The sequence below is a fragment of the Anolis sagrei genome, chromosome 3 (assembly GCF_037176765.1).
Source record: "Anolis sagrei isolate rAnoSag1 chromosome 3, rAnoSag1.mat, whole genome shotgun sequence".
NCBI lineage: Eukaryota > Metazoa > Chordata > Lepidosauria > Squamata > Dactyloidae > Anolis > Anolis sagrei.
In genome coordinates, this window is record NC_090023.1 from 48,022,944 (window position 1) to 48,042,448 (window position 19,505).

Sequence of the window (19,505 nt, forward strand, 5' to 3'; positions counted from 1 at the left end):
AAGTGTTGCCAATAAATATCAGTTGTCTAAATATTATTGAGCCCTACAAAATTCAGATTATAATTTTTAAACAAATTCAATGTTATTCTAAGTGTGTGTTGTCCTGCTGAAAAGTGGACCTCTGCCCAACTCAGCTTCCTTCCAGTTTAAAGTAGATTTTTTCCTAAATTGTCCTGTACATTTCTCCATCCATCATGCTCTAAATCCTGATGAGGTTTCCAGACTCTGCTAGGAAAAATCGTACTTGCAACATGATGTTGCCATCACCATGATTCACAATAGGGGTGGTGGTCCCACAGAGTAATGAATGCTGATGAGCTAAAAGTTCAGTTTTTAGATCACAGGAACTTTGTTTTCATGTCTCCCAAATTCCTATTGCAAACTCCGAATGGGCTTTGATGTGAGTTTATTTTGTCAATAACTTTCTTTTCACCACATTTCCATAAGACTTAGTTTGTAGAGAATCCACTAGTGCATCTACACATGCAGTTTAACACTACTTTAACTGTCATGTCTGAATACTATGGAAACATGGGAGTTTTGACACAGAAGGCTGAAGACCTTGTAAAACTACAACTTCCATTATTAGATGCCATAGGGCCATCACAATTTAATTGGTGTCAAACTGCCTTAATTCTGCTGTGCAGAATTGTCCAATGTATAGTTTTTGAGAAGACAATAATGCTGGGGGAAATGGAAGGAAAAAAGGAAGGGGGGCTGATCAAGGGCAAGATGGATGGATGGTATCCTTGAAATGACTGGCTTGACTCTGAAGGAGCTGGGGATGGTGACGGCTGACAGGGAGCTCTGGGGTGACCTGGTCTATGAGGTCACAAAGATTGGAAGCGACTGAACGAATAAACAACAATAGTTTCTGCCATATCAGCTATGGATGTCTCCAATTCCTTCATAGTTACCACTGGCAACTTTTAAGCATCCCCTTTCTTATCACTCAAGATTGTATCTAAGGAAAAGACATTGTTGTAACCAAGAGTTGACATCACTGTCACTGTGTGGTCCTGCCACTACATGGTCCTACTGCCCTACATTACATCTACCACCCACTATACTGTCTCTTCCAGAAAAAAAGGAGGAAGGGAAACAAGGAACTGTGACTTGATTTTTCCAGCTCTACCCCACCTCCCTGCACATATGTTTTTCTCCTCATTTCTCCTTCATGACAGGTCATAGATTCAAGGAAAGGTTAACCCTCTTCTATTTGTAGCAATTTTTACAGATCACTAATGTGCATAATATCTCATTTTTCAACATAAAATAAACAGGAAAAAGACATGACTATACTGGTAGTGAGTGATGTGAGTTCATGACGACTAAGTGCTGCAGCCAAAAGGGAATGCAATTTGAGCTGATATTTAAAATATGCCCCAAATCCATCTTTCCTGGGAGTCATTGTACACATGTAAAATTACATTAGAAGCTATAGTGGGGTCAGATGGAGTACAGAGTCAGCTGTTTACTGACCATTTGTCTTGAGGTGGCTCCAATTTCCTTGTAGGACACAGTATATCAGAGTGATAGCATTTAATCTAAATGACAGAGAGGGCGTACTCTTATTTATTTATTTCCTTCTTTAGCTAAGGATCAGTTATTCCTTATATTTTTATGCTGTGTTTAGCTTTATGGAGTGTTCGCATATATTGTTTCAGCAACTTTTCTTTAGCTCTTTCATTAATGCCTATCAAGGAGTGATAAGGGCACCAGGGACCATTCAAAATGATGTATGTATGTATTCTAAATACATAATAAGTCATGAACCTGGACATACACACAATACATTTCAAGTAAGGGCTGGTTCTAGCTCACCTCAATCCAATTTTTTGTTTGTTGGTACAGAAACTACATATGCATACAGAAAAAAGATACCCACAATTCAATAAAGTTCATCAAAAATATATCTGCTTGGTTCAAGGAATCTCTCTCTAATTGAAGTCAATAGGACAGAGAGAAGAAACAAGTTGTGTGGGACTTCAGCTTTCATTATCCTTTCTCCAAGTTGTGTGGGACTTCAGCTTTCATTATCCTTTCTCATCAAGCATGTTGGGTAGGATTGATGGGAATTGCTGTCAAGTGACATCTAAAGGGCCACATGTATCCCCCTCCTGGGACAAAGACAGGCAAAGACTTTTTACAACAAAGACAGGCTCCAAGCATCTTTTTACAGTTATGTTGCTGTTTTATATGTTTATGTATTGTTGTTATGTATGGCACTTGAAGTGCTTTTGTTAGCCGTCCCAAGTTCCTTTGGGAAAATGGTGATGGAGAATAAATAAAGATGATGATAATGGTGGTGGTGATGATGATGATCTCACTAGCTATTGAAAAAACTTTTATTCAGGAATGCTGTAATTGGCCTTCTCTTTCAACAGCCAATATTTTAAATTGTTTTTAATGTCATACTATTTAATTCTGTCTTATTATTTCTAGTGGCTGTAGTTGTGTAGATCTTTTAATCAGATCTTGAGCCTATATCAACTCACTCAGTTTGTTCACACTACAGCACTTGCGAGGCTCTGGATCATAGTCATGGTTCATAAATGTCATCTTGATTGCACAGTGATTTTGATACTCTTTTCTGTCTGACAAATCCCCTCTGCCTGAATGAATAAACAAGTCACTTCCATTTGCCCTTGTCACCTCCCTTGTAAAAGTTTTCCATTCAGCTTTACCCTGTGATAAGTCAAGAGACAGCTGTTAAGTGATTAGCTTCTATAGGAACATCCTTTGTGTGTATAGCAGTGACAGACACTTGGACACTGAGTGCTAATCGTTGTGTGTCTCTTGAAGGGACTCACTGGCATGAACCTCCCTCCAGCCTCACACACTCTTCTCGCTTGCACATGCAAACCATGCTGCTATGCGCCAAGCACACCCTTCCTCCCTTGGAGTCTCAAAAACAGCCCTCCCCTTGGGTGAGAGGCTGGCTAATCATAGTGCAGGAGGGCTTTTGGTGGCAGGATACACCATCTATTTCCACAAAGGAAGAGAAGGACAAGCAGAGAGATCTTCAGCCTTTTCTGCCAAAGGGGTTCCTAAGACCATCAGAAATATATGTTTTCTGATGGTCTTTGGTGACCCCCAGGTTGAGAAACATTGAACTTGAATAAAGAAGGATCAAAGGCTAATGATATAAATGAAGTATTGAAGAGATAATATGGAAAGCTCAAAGAGAGAGGTGAAGGGTGATAAAATAGGAGCAAAAGAAGTTAAAGTGATTTGGAAGCAAAGAGGGTTACTACTTCCCTCTCATCTTGGGTGTAGCTACTGTTCTGGCTTGGAAAGAGAAAAAATTCAGTGAAATGTTTCTCATGTGTACTTTCTCTCTGGGATTTAAATTGCCCAACATCCCCATACTTTTCTTCACTTTTCAAGTTGTAGCTTTTGTAAAGTCCGATCTAAAACCTGCACATTAGTTTTGTCTCTCTGCAAAGCATTGTTCTTTTCTTTTAAGAAAGATCTTAGAAATACTTTTATCCTTTCCACAGAACCCTAGCATTCTACTAAAGACTTAGGAAATAAGACCCTGGTCAAGTTCTCCAGTTTCTCTCCAGTGCTACAAAGTAATATATACATGCTTTTAGATTGCTTTGATCTGGTTTTGTGATAGGATCTCATTAGTTCCCAAAACCCATGAAAGAGAGTGGTTGAGAAGTACCAGAAAGATGAGAAAATATTCCTTTGCTTATGCTCTCAGAGGAGGAGGATGGAGAAGTTAACAATTGAATTAAGTAACTGATAGTGATCTTCCTAGAGTTTCATGAAAGTTGTCAAGTACTGAAGTTCGAGATATGAGAGAAGAGCAGTTGTAAGGGCACAGGATTACAAAGTAGTGATAAACGTGTCTCGTGTAAGGATGAAATGCTTCTAAAGTTTTGAAAAATTGTTGTACTAGCTACAGGGAAATGAGGGTTATCCCATTGTAGGTTGTATTATTTGGACCATGATTGCTACTTTCACTGGTACCATTGCTCCCAGGAACTATTTCAGTGGCAATTGCAACAAGTAAAACACAAAGCCTTTTTTGTCAATTTGGTAACCTTTCGGGACATGTGAGATCATAACAGCATATTCTAGCAGTTTGCATGTCCCTTGGCTGCTGCAAACTCTCCAGACTGTCCATTTTCTGGCCAAATCAAGGATGAATTGCCACCCAAAATAGCAATAAATCTTTTTTGAAAGGTTTCAGCTCCCAACCTCACAAACAGAATGAAATAAATTAAAAATTGCCTCTTTTCCAAAACAGGAGTTGACTTATACCATTTCTAGATTTTCAAAGATTGAGAAGCATTTTGATATCCCTATGACCTTTGGAGGGTCTTGGGACCCTTCACAGTTGACCACTTCATCCTCATAGGGTCTGTTCAATTCTTCCGTGACTTATGAGGATTTTGAGTCTGAAAGCTGAACTCCCTTTTCATAGCACTGTAGAAAGAGGCTTCACCTATTGTTTTAAACTTTAAAGACAACAGCAGTGAAATACAATCAAGGTTTGGATGCAGTTGATCCAATTTTCCCCTGATTTTTTCCCCAATACTATCTAGAATTAAACTGGATGACAAGTTGCTCCCAGGAACTATTTCAGTGGCAAGTGCACAGGGACACACAACATCTCCATCCATGGAGACTGAATAGGGCTATCAGTGCTAGATCTTTGTTTTCCACGTTTCAGTGCTCAGACTGAGATAATTTTATTTGTATTGCTGCCTGGAAAGGTCCTCAGTCATTATTCTTGGAAGAATCTAACCAGTGACCTAAGGGTTAATGTCTGCTATTCGCAATTACAGTTCTTTTAACACAATCATTTCCCATGTCTAACATGTTTAACTGGTTGCTGCTGTTTCAGGTACCGGATGCTTGCTTGACTTACAAGCTGTGAAAGGCTATTCCCTTGACAAGTCATTCTGTCTCTAATGGTTCACACACATCACACACACAATTAGGATCAAACCAATGCATATTGATTGCTCATTCCCAAACAGTTTCTGACACATGTTTCTGTCCATTAGAAGTGTTGGATGAAGCACAAAGTGGTGGCTCTGTTTTCTGACAAAAATACTGCCTTTCTCCTCTTTCTGCCAAGCAGCGGAAAAGAGATTACATTTCCACATATCTTCCCCCCTGAGATTCAAACTCTGAGAGTGTTCATCCTTTTAATGCAGGAGAAAGGCATACACATTCTCCCACAAATATTACAGAAGTCTGAAAAGAAGGTATACAAATATCATAGACTGTTTAAGCTTAACACAAACATTTACCTCATGCAGAAAGCTAAAGTAATGAAGGGGTATGAATATAACATATACTCAATACATACATTCTTTACACGTAAGAAAAGCAGCTGGTAAATAGTAAATAGTGAACCTTTGCTGGCTGTTGTACACTAATGTGGATGTTTCATTTAGATTTATGTTATTATAGAATTTTATCTGACTACATGTAGTTTAATTTATTGATGTCAGGTTTAATTTACTGATGTTAGATTTTAATTTGATGTTAGGTTTTAATGTTACTTTCATATGTGGGGTTTTTCTGGGATTTTATGTTACTATTGTGTTGGAATCTGCCCTGAGTCCCCTCGGGAAGATAGGGTTGAATACAAATAAAGTTTCATTATTATTTATTATAGTATGATGTCAGAATAAATGGATTCAACTCCTGTTGTATCTTACTTTGTTATTATTGTTATTGCTATTAATCTTTATTCATAGCTCACCCTTTCTCCAAAACTGGGACCCATTGCAACTCATAAATAAAAATGAGCAATGTCCCCAAGCCCTTACCAGGGGCTGCAGGGGGGCATTTCCAACCCATCCTATTTTAGCTCCTTCTGGGCAAATTTAAGCAAAGAAGAAGCCATTTCTTTAACATCATGAAGTGACCAGAAGCCATTTTCAGTTTGTGTTTTTTCAAGTTGCCTGTCAGCTTTTTGCAACCTTATGAATTTCATGAGGTTTTATTAGACAAGGAAAACTCAGAGGTGTTTTTGCTAATTCCATCCAAGTACTAACTAGAGCTTAACTTCCAAGATCAGATCTAGTGTCTTCCTGTTTGCTTCTGCTTTTTTTAAAAAATGTATCTTCTGGACCAAAAGTGACCCACAGGGGAAAATGTGTAGGGAATATTTGGATGCTAAAAAATGAATATTTTTCACTTTCCTGGAGCAACAAAAGCAATCATTGGGGCCTCATACTACTCATGGGATGCACTTTGATCACCCATGAGCTAGATTTTTTTATTGTGTCAGAAGTGACTTGAGAACATACTGCAAGTTGCTCTTGGTGTGAGAGAGTTGGCCATCTACAGGGGTGTTGCCCAGGGAACAGCTGGATGTGTTATCATCCTTCTGGGAGGCTTCTCCCATGCTAAAGCTGACAGATGGAAGCTCACCCCATCTTGCAGATTCGAACCAGCAACCTTCAGGTCAGCAACCCAACTTTCAGGTCAGCAGTCCAGCCGGCACGAGGGTTTAACCCATTGTGCCACTGAGGCTCTATAAGCTAGATAATAATAATCTCTTACAAATTATTCTAAAAATAAACACACACGTCACTAACATATGTCATTAAAAGTTCATAGAAATACATGTCACTAGAATATATCACTAAAGGTTTTTTTAAAGTGTGATTTGCATGTTTTATTCTTAGATTTGTTGGGCATTTGTCTTGGTGGTTATACTCATAGAAAATAGTTTTAATGTGGTGGAACCCATCACATTAAAACTTCAGAAAATTGTCACTGTAACATAATGCAGCATTTTTTTTCTTTCCAATTTTTCCAGGAATGCTATCAACTGAAGAAATGACTGAAAAAAGTATACTAACTATTCCTGATTCTTTACTCACTGCAAAGAATTGGTTGAACAGTACTGGTGAGCCACTGCTGCCTTAAACCGATTTTTTTAATAAAAAAAAAACCCCCTAAAATTCAGTAAAATGCAGTTATTTTAAATATGCTTTTGTTTTGGCAATTATTGCTTAGTGGACTTTTTACAATGAATATATACAGTGAAAATGTAACTAATTAGATAAATAAGATCTGGATCAACACAGCGAACATTTCAGAATACTAAAATCAAGTCATGGCAATGAGTTACATGCTTTTTCTTTTTATTTCTAGGAAATCTACCCACTAAAAAAGTGGCTGAACAAACCACAATTAGTAGCTCTGATAATTCACCCACTTTAAAAGGCCTCTTCGATAGCAATGGTAAGTACTATAATTGTGAATTTAATTGCCATAAATTGAAAGCTTGTGTTTTAAGACTAAACTCCAATTCCATGAGCTATGATACTGTTTAATATTTTATTCCCAAAGTTGATGTGTACTGAGAAATTGTAAATAATTACATAAATAAATCATAGTGGTAACCATTAATATTTCTGATTGCTAATATTTCATAATACTAATATCAAGCCTGTATATTGAGTGTTCCCCTATGTGTAAAGCTATCTGCCAAAGGTGTGGCTGAATTACATTGGTTAATCCTGATAAGTCATATTATTTAAAGAGGTGTTTTAATATTAGGAGGTCTTTATTTCTTTGAAAGATTTACCTTCATGTAACCATTTCATTTTGACTCTGAGCTATAAATCTTTCCTTGCATTGAAACATTGGTAGTCCTATACTGATCTCTTTAATGCGGAATTTATGGGAGCACTTTTCTCCAACTATTCTCAATGTTTGCAAATTTGAGAGTTTGGTTATGTTAAAATGACCTTCTGACCACATACACCAAATGGATGGAAATAGGAGTGGATTGTGGATGGTGACCCAAATGTGATAGTTTCAATAAACCAGACTCTAACATCTGTATGTTTGGGCCAGGAGGTATATAGGTAGCTATGGAAATGACTTGACTCAGTCAAACTTATATCCTTAGGAACTCAGACAAATTCAGGGATTTTTATTTATTTTTTTTGCGTCAGGAGTGACTTGAGGAACTGCAACTCACTTCTGGTGTGAGAGAATTGACCATCTGCAAGGATGTTGCCCAGAGGATGCCTGGATATCTGATGTTTTTTCCATCTTGTGGGAGGATTCTTTCATGAGACGGGAGCTCACCCCACTCACTGGATTCGAACCTAATAATAATAATAATAATAATAATAATCTTTATTTATATCACCATCTCCTTAAAGGAACTCCCCAAGTTTCGAACAAGATAGGTTTTGTACATTTGTTCTTAAGTTGAATTTGTATGTAAGTTGAAACAGGTACATTTTTAAGTGTAACTCCAGCCAAATGTGTGTGTGTGTGTGTGTGTGTGTGTGTGTGTAAGCTTTGTATAGCGTAGGAAATGGTTATCACCCCTGGGGTGTTTCTTTTGCTGTTTGTGCCCCTGTTCAGAAGATTTCACCACTTTCTGTCCCTGTGATAATTGGATTTATTTTTTAAAAAAAAGCTTGTTGTGGAAACAAGGATTGGTGATAAAACTTCAATGGAGACACCTTTTCCACATGGTAACTCTTTCAAGAGTGAATATCCCTTCCTAGTGGTAGATTTTTCTCACTTTCTGTTATCTCAACCCTGTTCTTAACTATGAGTCATTTGTAAATTGGATGTTTGTAACTCAGGACAGCCTATAAATGCTTGAAAAATGTACAACAAGAAACTGTGATGAGAAAATACCTAGCCTGATGAGAAACTTCATACTTTTGGAAGTACTGTACACAAAACTTCCTTATGGCTCCTTTGCAAAGAAAAAGAGCATTTTGGTGCATAGAAATAAATTTTTCTTTGTAAAAAAATACTGCAGTTGAGGACTTACTCAATGCAAAATTTGAATGTAGTTATTTGTAGAGGAAAGAGTGAACTGTACAGAATTGCAGTACCTTGAATCCTGTACAGAAAGAAAAAAGAGGGATATAAAAATAATATATTAATATAATATAAATATTTCTGTGCAGAATTATTCTTTCCAGATTAAGATTGTTTTAGCAGTCCAAAATCTGGCTTGTGTGTGTGTTTGTGTATGTGTGTGTTAGAGAGAGAGAGAATAATTCAGAATTAAGAATTATTTTGACTCAAATTTAAAAGCTTCTGGTTCCTATATCTTGGTATTTATTTCCCCAAAGAAAATATATCAGTCTTAGCCTCCTGTTTACACCAGGCAGCTAGCTTGTGTATTTCCTTTTGTTCTACTTTTTATAATGACTGGACTATGCTGTAAAAGTTCATTAAACTTGTGACATTGTTGCTGTAGTCATTTTATTTTTGCACTCTGTACTCTGCTGGGCAGAAACCTTACCCTACTGAGGCACAAGCAATGCAAGGCAATATTAGAAGGTAATATAAAAAAAACCCAGAAGAGAACAGAGAGACAGAAGCAAGTGAAAAAGAGGCAGGAAGTAGAACAATTGGGAAAGGGAATTTTGGACAACCAATGTCCCATTGCTTTCTACTAACCTACATATATGCTCTTCATCACTCTGCATAAAGACTGAAGCAACGCAGGATGTGGTTGCCCATACTCTGAACAGGGCTAGTTGGTGGTCATGTGTATCTGTTTTTGGTTGCCTGTTGGGGAGAATGCAAGATGCTGGTTTGGCCTTTAAAGGTGCACATACCGTGAGAAAGTTGCATGCTTAGGGACAGGTTGCTCTCACAATCTGCAGTTCTACAAGAGGAACTGTGCTTTCCCAAACCTGAGCACCTTTTTGTGAAGCAACACAGAAATTGTTCTGCCAATTTTTGGATTTTAAGATGCCATCAATTGTAAGATGCACACTAATATTATTACCACTACTGACAAAAAAAAAATACATAAGAGATACCTGTGATTCTATATAAGGGAAAATGTGTGCCTTGGAATCAAGGAAATACAGTGATTTATATCATCAAAGTAGCTTTTCCTTTGTTAGTGGCTCTAAATCTTTAATGGACCTGAAGTGTTCTGGTGCCTCCTTGCAAGTGCATTTTTTAGCAAAACAATGAAAATACAGACTGATTGCACTGAAATAACAATCAGCTCAAGCAAGAAATAGTCTTGCTATCTTGAAAAGCAAATTTAAAGTAATAAATATAATACTGCAAAACTGAGTAGATGAAAATATCGACATATTTCCATCTTCTCAGTTTTGCAATATTTTACTTGATATATTAAATGTAGATTCTTATTAAATTAATGCAAAAGTGTCTGTAAGATCTCCAGTCACATCCATTCATCTACAGGCAGTCCCCAAGTTACAAGCATCCAACTTACAAATGACTCATAGTTAAGAATGGGGGTGAGGCAACAGGAAGTGAGAGAAATCTACTCTTAGGAAGAGAAATTCACCCCTGAAAGAGTCATCATGGGGAAAAGGGGCCTCCACTGAAGCTTTAGCACCAGTGGGTACAGACAGCAAAACATACACCACAGGAATGTTTACCTTTCCATATGCTATCCAAAACTTTCTCTCTCTCTATCTATCTATCTATCTATCTATCTATCTATCTATCTATCTGTCTATATATATATATATATTCTGGTTGGAGTTACACTTAAAATGTACCTGTTCCAACTTATCCAGCTTATCTATCCGAATGCATCTCTCCCTATGACCCTTCTAGGAAATTAAGATCATCTGAGGAGACACTGCTCTCAATCCTGCCTGCCTCACAGGCACATCTGGTGGGGACGAGAGACAAAGCCTTCTCAGTGATGGCACCTCGGCTGTGGAACTCCCTGCCCAGGGATATTAGATTGGCCCCCTCCCTCCTGACTTTCTGGAAAATATTGAAAAATTGGGTCTTTCAGCAAGCATTTGGAACTTCAGCGTGACCAGATAAACTCAAATTGGAGTATGAACACGTGTGTGTGTGTGTGTATGTGTGTGTGTGTGTGTGTGTGTGTGTGTATATATATATATATATATATATATATAGCTTCAAATTGTTGCCAGTCTATACACCGCCCTGAGTCACCCCTTCGGGCTGAAATGCGTAGGATAAAAGTGGCGTAAATAAATAAATAAAAATTCAAATAAATAACAAACCTATTGAACCTATCTTGTTAATAACTTGGGGATTGCCTGTATTCAAAAGAAAAAGTTGTGATGATATGTTAGAATATACTGTATGACACTCAGTGTGTATTTCAAAGTACAGTATGTATTTCAAAGCCCCTCCATGTGTTCAGTGGTCCAATTGTTTATTTATTTATTTATTTATTTATTTAGTACACTTGTATACCGCTAATATCTCAGCCTAAAGCGGCGACTCATTGCGGTTTACAACATTTAAAAACAACAATAATTCCGATTAAAAATATAAAACACATACATATACAATACACAGTATTGGGCCACCAATACAGACCAATGCATCTCTTAATTAAAATCATAATCCAATTTCGTTGTCTATGATTGCCAGTCCTTGATCAAAAACTTCATCGCATCGGATTAGCCGAATGCTTGCTCAAACATCCATGTTTTCAGTTTTTTCCGAAATGCCATCAGCGAGGTGGCTGATCTTATCTCTATAGGGAGGGCATTCCAAAGCTGCGGGGCCACCACAGAAAAGGCCCTGTCTCTCGTTCCCGCGAGCCGCACCTGTGAAGCAGGCGGGATGGAGAGAAGGGCCTCTCCCGAAGATCTTAGGGTCCTGGTGGGCTGATAGGCCGAGATACGTTCGGATAGATATGTAGGGCCAGAACCGTTTAGGGCTTTAAAGGCCAAAGCCAGCACTTTGAATTGGGCCCGGTAGCTAATCGGTAGCCAGTGGAGCTGGTACAGCAGAGGAGTTGTATGCTCCCTGCGCCCTGCTCCTGTTAATACCATGGCTGCCGCCTGCTGGACTAGTTGGAGCTTCCGGGCCGTCTTCAAAGGCAACCCCACGTAGAGAGCGTTGCAGTAGTCAAGGCGGGATGTAACCAGAGCGTGGACTACCATGGCCAAGTCAGACTTCCCAAGGTACGGTCGCAGTTGGCGCACGAGTCTTAACTGTGCGAATGCTCCCCTGGTCACCGCCGAAACCTGGGGATCCAGGCTCAGCGATGAGTCCAGGATCACACCCAAACTGCGAACCTGTGTCTTCAGGGGGAGTGCGACCCCATCTAACACAGGCTGATTGTCCTGATTGTTTGGAGACTAAGCCCCCAGTGTAGTCTCAAGAGGAGATTGAGTCATTCTGAATCCTCATTCCAAAATCCATGAAACTATTGCACAATTTGTTTGAGACACAGCTCACATGTACACAAGAAGTACTGACAAATTTACCAGACTAGAAAGTAGATGGGATGACAGTTTCAAGCTTGTTAATTGCTTTTGAATGAGATGCCTTTAATTCACTGTGTTTTTCCCCCAGGCACTGCAACAAGTCCAAAACATACACATTTCTCCTGGCCAGCAGTTGTAGCTGCTCTGCTTTTCTTCTGCACATTTTTTATCATTCTGGGAATCAGAAAATGGTGTCAGTATCAAAAGGAAATGTAAGTATATACATATGCTTAGAATATTTTACACTCCAATATAAATTGTTCCATTATGAAGCAATGCCATGAAACAGTGTTGAATTGTAGATCATTTTATTTGGTTGGAATGTATCTGCATTTTTGAAATGGTTGAAGCCGAATTCTATATGTCTTCAGTGGAACACAAGGCATTAAAATAAAAATAATATAGGTCTCCAAAACAAAGGGGAAAACGTATATCCATGAGTAAGAGGTCCACAATTGGGCAATACATTGAATAAATCCATTTTAAATGCCATATAACAATGCAATCATTTAGACTTTCCACAGTATGTGATATTTCAGCAGCCTATCTGTCATCAAAAGAGGGGATGCATGAAAGAAACAGGAAAGTCCAAATACTGTTTCCAAGAAGTCTGTAGTTAAAGTCAGTCTCTTGATGGAGATTGCAGATTAAGTAGAGCTATCAGGACAAACCTCACAGTGTGTGTGTATACACACACACAAATTAGATGACTTGCTTCTGTTTCTGAAACTGGCTGCAACTCAGATTTCTTTGCCTTGGGTATAAAATTAGGATTATCTGTACTAGTTTCCACTAGTTATATCCCAAGAAACATGGAAGATAATATCAATCATACTGGATTAACCGTAGGCTAATTTTCTCAGACATAATCATCATCTCAGATTACTTATTAAATATGGCAACAAGAACAAAGTGATTTTTCTAGCTGGCATTCTCACTGACTTTTACAATCTTTTATGTAGCTACACATAGATTGAGGTGTAATGCATCTCACTCAAGCAGTGCCAGCTCTTGTCAGCTGTAATGCAGTTTGACAGACCACATAAAACAGACTGCATGATAACATGGGCAGAAACCATGTACAATCATTCTAGTTTAGTAATAAAGATGTACCACAATCTCACTTTGAAACTCTTCACACGGGGCATTTTTGCCCCTTTTGCAGCTTTTATTTGCAGCAAGGCCTGCAGTTCACCATCACATGATGCATGGCAGACCCTGCCCACATTTGTGCCAAAGTGGAGGGGAAGCTCCAGAAGGTGCTTTCTCCACCACTACAGAGAGTAAAATGTAGTTTGGGCAGCTACGATGGAGCTACCTACATTTTCTTCCTCTTTTTGCCGTATGATGGCAAAAAGGGCAGTGGGGCAACATGCATTGCCATTCATTGCTGCTCTGCCATCTGATGGGGGAGGGTGCTAACATGCCCTGTCCTGTCCACACAGTGTGATGGAGGAAGGAGGGAGGGCACGTGGGGTCCCATGAGCAGCCCCACGTGCCTTCTCTTTTGTAGCACAGTGGCATGGCCCGATAAGGCCATGTGAAGAGGTCCTTGGGCCATTAATATGTTTTAAAATGTTATCCAGTATAGTATATTATTTTGCATATTCACTTGCATAATTAGGGCAATCACTTGCACTTAGTAAAATGATTTTTTGCACTAGAGGTTGGGTAGGGCATTACACAGGACCTTGTACAACTGCTGGTTCAATATGTTGTGCAATAAAACTGTGCTAACTTCTTGGTTAAATTCAATGACATAATAATTGTGCATAGCTTCTTTCTCCTACTGTTTCAATAAGAAATTTTGAGGAGTTTAGATGGTTTCCCAATGCATTATATAGCCTCATCACATCTCTGACTTATCTATCTTTGAGGCATTTGCCTTTTTAAAATGACTTCCTTTTTAATTTTGTCTACTTTTGTATTGATATTTTACATGATGATTACTTTATATTGCATTTTTAAACGAAATGCTGTTTCCATTTTAGTATGAACAGACCACCATCTTTCAAGCCACCACCACCTCCCATTAAGTATACTGCTATGCCAATAAGTTACGCAACCTGCAATCAACTGGAAAATCTTTAATGGACCTGAAGTGTTCTGGTCTAATAATGAATTCTTTTACTGTATGTCTTTTATAATAGATTGCAAGAGTTCCAAAGCAGTGACCCATATTCCAATTTAGACTGCTTAATCTTGCATTATTGCCGGGAACACAGTTTCCCTAAGTACGCTTACTCAGGACAATTTACCTCCTGCAGTCAACTGATGTAGTGAAGCTAAACATATCTCATATTACAGGTACTCAGCCTGAGTTCTGTGATCAAGAAAGAACTGATGTAATTAGTTTTGTCTATCTAGAAAAGATGTTATTTAAAGTTCCTAGTTACTCTCAAGAATGTATTTTTCTCCATGTTTATTTCCTAACTATTTAAATAAACTAGTTGTGTCCAACTTCTGTGTTTTCAAGGGTTGACCTGTTCTTCCCATTCATGGGCATAATTAGCAACAAAACTGGCACATGCTTCAGATATTTACATTTACTGAGTTAGAGAACCAGCATAGTATAATCGTTTGACTCTGGAAGACCAAGGACTGAATCCCCATTCAGCCATAAAACCTGCTGGAGAAATTGGGCAAGTCAGACTGTCTCCGCCCCAGAAGAAGGCAAAGCAAACATCTTCTAAATAAACCTTGCCAGGAAAACCCCATGATAGGCTCCTCATAATTCAGAAACATCTTGAAGGCACGTAACAAGAGAAATGCCTATGGCTATGGTATTACCTAGAAAGCTTCATGTTTACATAAATGTTATAGGCAAAGAAAAACTACGTATCGTTAAAGGGTGAAATTTTCTCATGACTCAACTACATCTTTATAATTTATTTAAGAAGTGTACTGATGTCATGCCTTGCTTAAAACCTGGTATATGGAGATGACTATAGTGAGGAGCCAAAGGTGGCGGACATCCATCCAGTCGGTGAAAACAAGACCTGGGGATGACTGTAGCTCAGATCACGAACTTCTTATTGCTCAATTTAGAATAAAACTAAAGAGATCAGGGAAAATACACAGATCAGTTAGATACGATCTCACTAACATTCCTAGCGAATATACAGTGGAAGTGAAGAACAGATTTGAAGGACTAGATTTAGTAAACAGAGTCGCAGAAGAACTATGGACAGAAGTCCGAGACATTGTTCAGGAGGCGGCAACAAAGTACGTCCCAAAGAAAAAGAAAACCAAGAAGGCAAAATGGTTGTCTGCTGAGACACTGGAAGTAGCCCAAGAAAGGAGGAAAGCAAAAGGAAACAGTGATAAGGGGAGATATGCCCAGTTAAATGCGCAATTCCAGAGGTTAGTCAGAAGAGATAAGGAACTATTTTTAAATAAGCAATGCATGGAAGTGGAAGAAGACAACAGAATAGGAAGGACAAGAGACCTCTTCCAGAAAATTAGAAGCATTGGAGGTAAATTTCAGGCAAAAATTGGTATGATAAGAAACAAAGATTGCAGGGACCTAACAGAAGCTGAAGAGATCAAGAGAAGGTGGCGAGACTATACAGAAGATCTGTATAGGAAGGATAATAATATCGAGGATAGCTTTGACGGTGTGGTGAATGAATTAGAACCAGACATCCTGAGGAGTGGGGTTGAATGGGCCTTAAGAAGCATTTCTAACAACAAGGCAGCAGGAGACGACGGGATCCCAGCTGAACTGTTTAAAATCTTAAAAGATGATGCTGTCAAGGTGATGCATGCCATATGCCAGCAAATATGGAAAACACAAGAATGGCCATCAGACTGGAAAAAATCAACTTATATCCCCATACCAAAAAAGGGAAATGCGAAAGACTGCTCAAACTTCCGTACAGTGGCCCTTATTTCCCATGCCAGTAAGGTAATGCTCAAGATCCTGCAAGGAAGACTCCAGCAATACATGGAGCGAGAGTTGCCAGATGTTCAAGCTGGGTTTAGAAAAGGCAGAGGAACAAGAGACCAGATTGCCAATATCCGCTGGTTAATGGAGAAAGGCAGGGAGTTTCAGAAAAACATCTACTTCTGCTTCATTGACTATTCTAAAGCTTTTGACTGTGTGGATCATAATAAATTGTGGCAAGTTCTTGGTGGGATGGGCATACCAAGCCACCTTGTCTCTCTCCTGAGAAATCTGTACAAGGACCAAGTAGCAACAGTCAGAACTGACCACGGAACAACAGAATGGTTCAAGATTGGGAAAGGCGTACGGCAAGGCTGCATACTCTCACCCAACCTTTTTAACTTGTATGCAGAACACATCATGCGATGTGCGGGGCTTGATGAATGCAAAGCTGGGGTGAAAATTGCTGGAAGAAACATTAACAACCTCAGATATGCAGATGACACCACTCTGATGGCCGAAAGTGAGGAGGAGCTGAGGAGCCTTCTAATCAAGGTGAAAGAAGAAAGCGCAAAAGCTGGGTTGCAGCTAAACATAAAAAAACCCAAGATTATGGCAACAAGAATGATTGACAATTGGAAAATAGAGGGAGAAAATGTGGAGGCCGTGACAGACTTTGTATTTCTAGGCGCAAAGATTACTGCAGATGCAGACTGTGGCCAGGAAATCAGAAGACACTTACTTCTTGGGAGGAGAGCAATGTCCAGTCTTGATAAAATAGTAAAGAGTAGAGACATCAGACTGGCAACAAAGATCCGCCTAGTCAAAGCCATGGTATTCCCTGTAGTCACCTACGGATGTGAGAGCTGGACCTTAGGGAAGGCTGAGCGAAGGAAGATCGATGCTTTTGAGCTGTGGTGCTGGAGGAAAGTTCTGAGAGTGCCTTGGACTGCGAGAAGATCCAACCAGTCCATCCTCCAGGAAATAAACCCCGGCTGCTCACTGGAGGGAAGGATACTAGAGACAAAATTGAAGTACTTTGGCCACATCATGAGGAGACAGCAAAACCTAGAGAAGACAATTATGCTGGGGAAAGTGGAAGGCAAAAGGAAGAGGGGCCGACCAAGGGCAAGATGGATGGATGGCATCCTTGAAGTGACTGGACTGACCTTGAAGGAGCTGGGGGTGGTGACAGCTGACAGGGAGCTCTGGCGTGGGCTGGTCCATGAGGTCACGAAGAGTCGGAGACGACTGAACGAATGAACAACAGCATAGTGAGGAGGGAGATGTAGACATTACAGGCTGCTACTGGCCATCCCTGAACTGGTGACATTCAACTTCTATCACATTCAGTTGTTGTTGACCTGACCACAAAATTCACATTTTCAATAGGCTGCAGAGGCTTCCTGTAATGAGGAATGTTAAAAATGCTTGTGCTTCTAAATAAATAACATGTGCACAGTATCCTTGTCACCTTCTCTTTGGCGCGCACACACACAGATGCACACACGCACACAGACATTCGTAGAGATGAAGAGAATATTTGAATATTTTCAAAATCATGTTTCTCAAGTAATGAGAAACCCTGAAAGAAGAATCTTAGACCTGTGTCAAGACTTACTCTACGTGAAATTTCACACATTATTTCTTTGTGCAGAAAATTCTGTTTCTAATATCACTGCATAGAAAGATTATGGTCTGCGCATAAAATACTGAATTCATTGCAGGTAATTCTGTCTTCAATGCAACAAATACTATGTACAAATTTTGCACAAAATAAGGTCTAAACTGCAAATTGTCTTCACAATTGTAGCTTTCAAATACTTTTTCAAAGCAAAAAAGAAGTAGCCAAAATTGTTCATTGCTAAGAAGAAAGTTATCAAAATGACTTATCAAGTTTGTGTGCCATTGGGTTTTCAAAATTTAGATGAACTTCATCAAAATGGTGCTGTTTTTTACTGTTTACCTGCTACGATTGATAGCAGGGAGACTGCCACCATGTGGAAGAAAATCTCCTATTTGTCCTGTTTGAGATCACCATTCCCCTGTTTCAAGGAACATTACTTTTTTGTAATGTTCCTTCAAATTATTTTTGACTTATGGCAGTTCTGGGGATGAGAGTGTGAAACACACCCAAGGATAGTTATTGGGTTTTCATTGCTATGTGGGGAACTGAATCCAAGTCTCCAGAGTCAAAATCTCAATTTCAAACCATGATGTCACATTGGCTCTTACTTTTTAAATATCCCAGATGTTAACATGCCACGCCAGCCTCCTCAAGATTGCAAAGATTAAAGCTCCCATTCCTGGCATGGAAGCAATGAAAAATTGGCATTCTGGATTTGCTTTTTTTTTTCAAGGCAGTGTTTGCACCATGATTTGGGAAATATAACAATTGCTTGCAAAACATTTACATTTTATATGGAACTGTTTATGCTTACATTTTAAAAAGAAATCATGGACTTTTTGTATACATTTTCAATGTTTCAAAATATTGTAAATGGACAAAGAAATAAATGTGGTGGTGCAGTAGCCACTGGGAACCAGAAGATGGCTCTGTAGTTTCAAATTTTCTTTTATTTGGAACATGCTTACTATGCAAACTGAATGCAGAACATAAATAGCTGCTATACATGTTAATATGCAATGTATGCTTTTTAAAAATGTATAGATAAATGGCATAATGTAAGCCAAGTAAATAAATCATTTTTAAATGCATCCTTTTTGACAAAAGGTGGACAATATCTGCATGTGAGGTCATATTCACCACCACTAGCCAACCTTCTCAAAGCTTTGTATTTCACTTGGAGGTCAAGGAATTTTATATTGTACCTGAAAAACCCATGCATTTGATAGCAAATAGTACAATTGCCAACTGTTAGAAGTTTTGTGGTTATGTCAGGAGGTAATTGTAGACGCATCTCTCTATGCAAGCTGATATGATCCCAACCTCCAGATACTTGCTCACCACAGGATTAAACTGAGGCACAGTACTATAGACTTAGAGACAGCTGGCATACCTGAAATGACTCTATAATATATCAGACTACACACTGGTGTTATGTTTGTCTGCAAGCAAGTGTTTGTTGCACCTCTTTCTCAACTGGTTGAGTAAATGTTATCAAGCCTGGGATACTGAATCCATTATACAATATGATGTGCTAGCCTATGTGCCACACTCGACTGAAATAATAATAGTTTATTATTATTGATTTTTAAAATATCAATCAATAATTGGGATGTGATTGTAGCAGTTTAGAACAACATGGGATATTTGAAAGATGAGATGTGATAATTTAGTGGCAGAACACATATTTAACTGCATATACTCATGCATAAATTAATGTCATTTATTAGTTTATGACAGGTTTTTGACCAAAATTGTGGATTTTGATATGACCAAT

At 38.8% G+C, this 19,505-nt stretch overlaps 1 protein-coding gene across 2 annotated transcripts in view; it reads left to right on the forward strand.

Annotated features, from left to right (window-relative positions):
• Positions 1-15,293, forward strand: part of CD96 (CD96 molecule) — a 41,695-nt gene extending 26,402 nt beyond the window's left edge. For both annotated transcript variants that reach the window (XM_060767131.2, XM_067466647.1), the window contains exons 9-12: positions 6,797-6,886; positions 7,135-7,224; positions 12,304-12,427; positions 14,207-15,293. In XM_060767131.2, the coding sequence (XP_060623114.2) occupies positions 6,797-6,886; positions 7,135-7,224; positions 12,304-12,427; positions 14,207-14,306 (404 nt within the window). In that variant the 3' untranslated portion in view covers positions 14,307-15,293. The remainder of the gene's footprint in view (positions 1-6,796; positions 6,887-7,134; positions 7,225-12,303; positions 12,428-14,206) is intronic.
• Positions 15,294-19,505: the final 4,212 nt, after the last annotated feature.